Source organism: Haplochromis burtoni, unplaced genomic scaffold (genome assembly GCF_018398535.1).
Source record: "Haplochromis burtoni strain Fernald_Lab_line unplaced genomic scaffold, NCSU_Asbu1 Contig_1684, whole genome shotgun sequence".
Taxonomy (NCBI): domain Eukaryota; kingdom Metazoa; phylum Chordata; class Actinopteri; order Cichliformes; family Cichlidae; genus Haplochromis; species Haplochromis burtoni.
In genome coordinates, this window is record NW_024584045.1 from 7,363 (window position 1) to 13,628 (window position 6,266).

Genomic DNA, 6,266 nt, shown 5'->3' on the forward strand with positions numbered 1-6,266 from the left:
GCTGATAACAAGTGCTGTAAATGTTTTGGTTACGATGGTTTTAGTGTAAATGATCACAGAGATGGCCTCCATTTATAAAATCAATAAATCAGTCTGGACTCTGTTTCTTGCTTTGCTTTTGGACAAGCTTCAGTAAATTTAACAGAAAATAGATTAATTCTGCAATCCTTCAGTTAGTGAGAGAGCTGGTGTTGGTGGGATTTCCTGCATCAGCGTGTCCTCAGGCTTGTTTTCTTTGTGAGTATGATTTAGCTTTCGAAGAGGTCAAACAACAGTACAGACATCATGGCAGCAGCCTGCAAGCATTTAACTGAGATGGACTGTAACCCTGGTACACTTACAGATGAGCTCTCTGCTGTAGTCACAACTAGTGTTCTGAGTTTGCTGTGTAATAAAATATCACCTGCTGACTGATTACAAGGAGATAAAATATCAACATATGGAGCGTTTCCTTCACAAGGATCAGCTAGATTATTACACACAGAGGCCTCTGAGGGTCCCTCGTCTTTTTTCTTGGATCCTCCCTGTCTTACCCACACAGGCCACTTGAGGCACTATATCACAGCCCAGGATACATCACGCACATGCGTCCTTACGCTTAGTTAACAACAATAAAAGGGCCTGTGTTTCAAACTGAGACAGAAAAGGAGAAGAAGTTTAAAGATGGGAAGCAAGAACAGGAACTGAGTCAAGATGTAAGTTCATAGAGCGTTATTGAATTTTTTACTTTGATCATTTTCAGAAACAATGAAATGTGTTTATATTTGTAGTAAAGAGACATAAGTCCACTTCATCACTAACTTAAAGTGAAGCCAGTGAGTTTGTGTGTAAAGAAAACACTGCTTTAAAGAAAACTTTGAAGTTTAATCGGATGTTTGAATTGGACAAACAGGTATCATCTAATGTTACACTGTAAAAAAATGTGAACACCTTTTACTGTCTAACTGTGAAATCGGTGAGATGTTGTTTCCAGTGTCAGAAGTACCCTCATGTCCTATTGTTCCTGAGTTGTGGTATACACACAGAGACTGTTCTGGAAGTGAAAGTAAACTTTTCTTTGTGCGTCAGCAGTTTCTGTTCTGGCTGTCAGTGAGTTTAGGTTGTGTTTCATTGTGTTTGCTGAAGATTTAACAGAAACACCAGGCGGAAGATGTTTCTGCTATTTCTGCTCCTCATGAACGGTAATGTTATTATCACAGGTGTTATATATGAATCATTTACTGTATTTATACATGTGAAATGCTGTTACTGTCAATGATGCAGTGATTGTCATCATTATTTAAAATCTAGTCACAGCTGTGGTCAGAACAGGCATGGGTATGGTGGTAACTTGGAGGGTCTGATGATTTATTTGACCTGTTTGTTTTTAAGGTGGATTGATTGTACAGCATCCACCTTTACTGAGTTTAAAATTCGGTGCACAAGCTTTAATATATTTTGGATGTTCTTTAATCTACACAGGGCCAAACATGTACATACATTACATGTAAATTCAGTGACGTAACTTAACAGTTACAAAATTTGTATCCATATGAGAATTTTGCACCATTTCTAAACTAAATACAGGGATAAGGAAAGAGCACCACGGGCTCTGCTGTAGATTGTACTATGAACCCCAGTACAGGAAAGTCTGGAACGGCTCTCTGCTTATAGGTCGAAGTCTCTGATCCCACGAGTATCACTGCCAGTAGGGAAACAGAGCTCGGGTGGAGGAGGGCAGGAGACTCACCCAGCTCTGACTGCTGTCCGAATGTGGATCCTGCTTTCACTAAAGCTATGCTTGCCAGGGTGGCCTTGCAGCCAAGCACCTTCAGTCACATCCATCATCAGCTGCTCTAAATCTGTGAACTTGATAACTGACCAGGTTATAGTTTAGTCGCCTGTAAAATAGGCCCCAAGGATCTGTTAGGTTTTAAGGCCAGAGGTTTTACCAGTCTATCAAATCACCTAAATTATTCTTATCTAATGAATCTACTAATGGTGATTTCTAATGCTGACCTGGAGAGGAGAGAGGATGAGGAGCACGTTGAGGTCTGGAGATGCACTAATCTCTGATCTGTGTGGATATAATCCCACAGGAAGGGAACCAAATCCTTGGAGGTTAAAATCCAACACGGTAAAAATGAGCAGAGAAAAGCCAAAATGATAAATCCAACATGTAAAATCCACAGTGTTCAGCTGTGGCTGATCCTCTAGTGAACTTTCAGGGTCGGATCTCCTGACGATGTCCTCCACTCATCACAGGGAACTAGAAGAAGAAACCTGAATGTTCCCAGGAGCCATCATCAGGAGCCAACATATGTTATACTTTATTATTACTAAGATGACTAAACCATCTATGATAAGTGCCTTGTTGTTGATTTGAGGATGGTTGAACCCACAGCATGCAGTTAATTTGTGCTCTTTTTGTTTTGTGTCCTCAGTTTCCCAGCATGCTCTGGCTGTGGAGGTAGAAGGAAATACAGAGGCAGAGTCTGTCCAGCTGCCCTGTCAGCACTCAGGTTTTATACCTGACGACAATCCCACAGTGACGTGGACCCGCAATGATCTCGATCCCACAACCGTCCACGTACGACGAGAAGAAGGAGATGATCTTAAAGGACAAAACCGGCGTTACAGTGGGCGCACGTCGATGAGGCCTGATGCTCTGGACTCTTTAGACTTCAGCCTCACTCTGAGAAAACCACAACTGACCGACAGCGGCAAATATAGCTGCACCCTCAGTGATGGGAGGAAAGAACGGAGACTGACAGATGTACAGCTGCAGGTCAAAGGTCAGCCACAAACCTCAACACCTATAATTCCAGGTCAAAGGTCAATACTCTTCAGAGGTCTATGTCTGTTTATCCTCTTATACTACAGTACCCATAATGCAGTTCATGAGTCGTTCTGTGTCACTCACCCAAACTTTAGCAAACTGGAAGAGCTGAACACAAACCTCCCACCAAAACATGGAAATCTGAATCCCGCCTTTGATCACATTCACTGGTCAGACCAACGGTTCAAATGTAAGAATAACTGCATTTGAAGCTACATTTATTTCATCTGCAAGGAGATTATCTTCTGTTTTCTTTCATTCCTGCAGACTTGTTGGTTCTTTTTCAGGGAAATTCAAAATGTGCTGCATGCTGAGAAACAATGTTGAACGATACCAGAGTGTGAGATCAAGTAATTCTGACTAAGTGTCTAATTCACATGCCAGAAAACACAGAGTGAAGCACACGTGGAGGTGGTGCCCTCAAAGCTCAGTGAAGTCTCTAGAGTCCCCTCTGATGAAGTCAGTAATCATCAAAGGCACACACAGAAGCAATCTACTGCTTTTTGAACTAGACCACAGCTCAGCCACTGGCCATCGCAAAACTATATACATTCATTTTTACTGTGCAGGAGCTGAATATCACACAGTCCATCAGCGATCTTCAGTTCTTTGATTTCAATTTAAATCCTGCATCACAGTTCATCAGAAAGGACACCTGGTTGATCTGCAGTAAAGATGAACTTCAGGATTTTCTTCTGTCTGTACAGCTCATGATGTGCTTTGTTGTGCTCTCAGCTGACAGAGAGGAGGTGGATTCAGGGGTGGGGTCTGTCCAGCTGCCCTGCAAAACCACACTTCATCTGGCTGAAGATGCAAAAGTGGAGTGGATGGACAGTGGTGATCATAGGGTCCATGTATTTCAAGATGGCCTGGACCAGCCAGTTGAACAGAGTAAGGATTACAGAGGCCGAACAGAGATGTATGCAAACCTGGTGAAAACTGGAGACCTCAGTCTGTTCCTGGACCGCCCCACAGAGAAAGACACAAACATCTACACCTGCACCGTCTACAGCAGGGAGGGAAACATCCTGCTGATGAAACAAGTGAAGCTCTATGTCAGAGGTCAGTGCTGTAGATACATACTGATATCTGAATCAAGTGTTATGAGTGAACTAAAAATGAAGAAAGAAATAAAAGAAATGCCACCATCAGAGCATGACAGAAGGTCACACTTGTAACCTAACAACCAGTCACAGCAGGGCAACCCTCCAGGTGATCCAATCTAGCAGTCAGTACTAAAGATCCAGCTCAGAGTTCAGGGCACGTTGGTGGGACATTTCTTCAGATGTGCTGGGTTTTGATTTTGTGCTTCTGTCTTTTCTTATTGATAGAATACAAATCCAACAACATAACAATAATCACAGTGGCATGCGTCATTGTTGCGATCATCATTTCTATTCCTGTGGGCTTTCGCTTGGGTGTTCGCAAATATTGATGGTAGAAGACGGCTAAAAAGAAGGTATGTGATTCTGTGTCTCTGTGTGTCTGTGTGTCTTTAGCAAAAAGCAAACCGCCTTATAGATCAAGCAGTTGAGCTCTAAGTCAGAGAAACACTGGACGCAGGGGTGAGGAGCTGCTGGTTACACAGCAGAGGAGATGATGGAGGGTCACACTCACATGTGTCTGTCCTTATGCTCTGCTCTGTGTCCTTTCTGTTCTTTAGGCAGTGAAAGTGGAGAGGTCGGTCTTCAGGAGGCCACAGTGGAGTGAAGACAGTCACTACAAATGTGTGATGGTCCACGTGTGTCAGTGAAGCCTAAAGTAGACTGATAAACCAGCCTGTTAGACTGAGATCAAAGCAGTTTGTCCTTAATACTGGATCTCATGCTGTCCACTGGCTGCTTTATGCTTCCTACAGTCCAAAGACATGTTTCTTGTCCTGCAGCAGCTGAGATAAGTTCCTGAAGTTGGCATGTTTACACTGCACTCATGTCACAGTTTAGATAATCTCACTGTTTAACATTTCTATATGATGCTTATTATAAGGTTAGCTGCTGAACTGTGACCAGCTGAGAGCATGTTTTTGGGAATATACATATTGGTTTGGTCGTGAGCCGCCTTTGTTGGTGGTACTTACTGGTTTAAACAGCTAACCAATGAAATCAGGTCCACAGAAGGAGCACGTGTGGGCCACATTAAAGAAACACTTTACCCTGTATCCTGGAGTAATGATGATAATAATATTAAAGGTGCTGTTTTTATTTTTATCTAATTGGTTTTGTTTGAAAAGGGACCGTGTACGATATTAACACTCTGTAACAGAGTTAGCTTAGTGCTAATTAGCATCTACATCAGCATCCTTGCCAGGTTACGTGCACTTCTAGCATGTAAAATTTAACAAAGTAGAATTTCCCTGCTCCCAGTGTTTGTGCTCTCCTGCATTCCCACCTCCTCTGTCAGCTATTCACATGGTCACGTTAAACTAGCTAACTCTGGCTGTTTCTCAGTGTGTGTACTTGTGTTCTTGCCTTGGTCTTTGAATATATGGTAGGAATCCAAAGATTAAGCAGCTCAAAAGATGTTAGTCAAGCTTCACTCTGTGGTTTCATACGTTCAGATCGATGTTTAAAGAATTAGGAGTGTCACGGCCGAGCGTACATCAGGAGAATGAACGGCACAGGAGGCACGGAGAATGAAAGGAACACACACTTTATTTACAGTGAAGTAATGTGAAAACACAACGGCTGAACTACACACAAGGTGCCTGATGATTTAAGAATAGAATAGAATAATCCTTTAATTGTCCCACAAGGGGAAATTTGGTTGTAACAGCAGCCAGAAAGACACATATACAAACAAACAGGACACAGGACACAGAACAGAAACATACACAATTTTTCTTACATATTTACATTAAGGACAATGATTACTATATACAGAGAGTACTGTACTCATTTAACCAATGAGACTTGACAATAAAGTAACTATAACTAAAGTCTGGAGTCTTACTTGTGAAAAACTGTGAGCAAAATTAAACTAACATTTCAATAGGAATAAACTTGGAGCAAAAGCCAAAACTATGATCTCTTTGAACTACAACAATACTATGATTAACCTAGAGCAGAGCTATGATAGATGCTGTGTGCTGTGAATTCACTCTAAAGTGAATTGAACCCAAGGTCTAAAGTGAAAGTTGCCCAGCATGACCAGCTAAAGCATTATCACTGCTGCGAGCCCCTGGACAATACCTGGGTCCTGGATCAAGCCCATCACTGCTCACCTACGGAGGTTCCACCACCAGCTTTAGAGGATGACCCAGCAGACTGTGATCTGGGTCTGCACAGTCTGTCCTCCACTGCAACTGGCAATGACCCCAGCTTCTCATCCGCCTCAGTTGCAGCCGATCCCGCTGCGATTGTGCTTGTCCCATCATTCCCTTCCCATGTAGACCATGAGAATGGTGGGGGTGCGGTAGGTGAGACCATCTGGGCCAGCAGTTTCAACGACC

General features: G+C 42.7%; 1 protein-coding gene across 1 annotated transcript; it reads left to right on the top strand.

Moving 5' to 3' along the window:
* The first annotated feature begins 1,111 nt into the window (after positions 1–1,111).
* Positions 1,112–5,732, top strand: LOC102297009 (butyrophilin-like protein 2). Its single transcript, XM_042217206.1, has 5 exons — positions 1,112–1,181; positions 2,424–2,774; positions 3,554–3,880; positions 4,150–4,277; positions 4,482–5,732. The coding sequence occupies exons 1-4, from the start codon at positions 1,151–1,153 to the stop codon at positions 4,251–4,253; spliced, it is 813 nt and encodes a 270-aa protein (XP_042073140.1). The 5' UTR covers positions 1,112–1,150; the 3' UTR covers positions 4,254–4,277; positions 4,482–5,732.
* Positions 5,733–6,266: the final 534 nt, after the last annotated feature.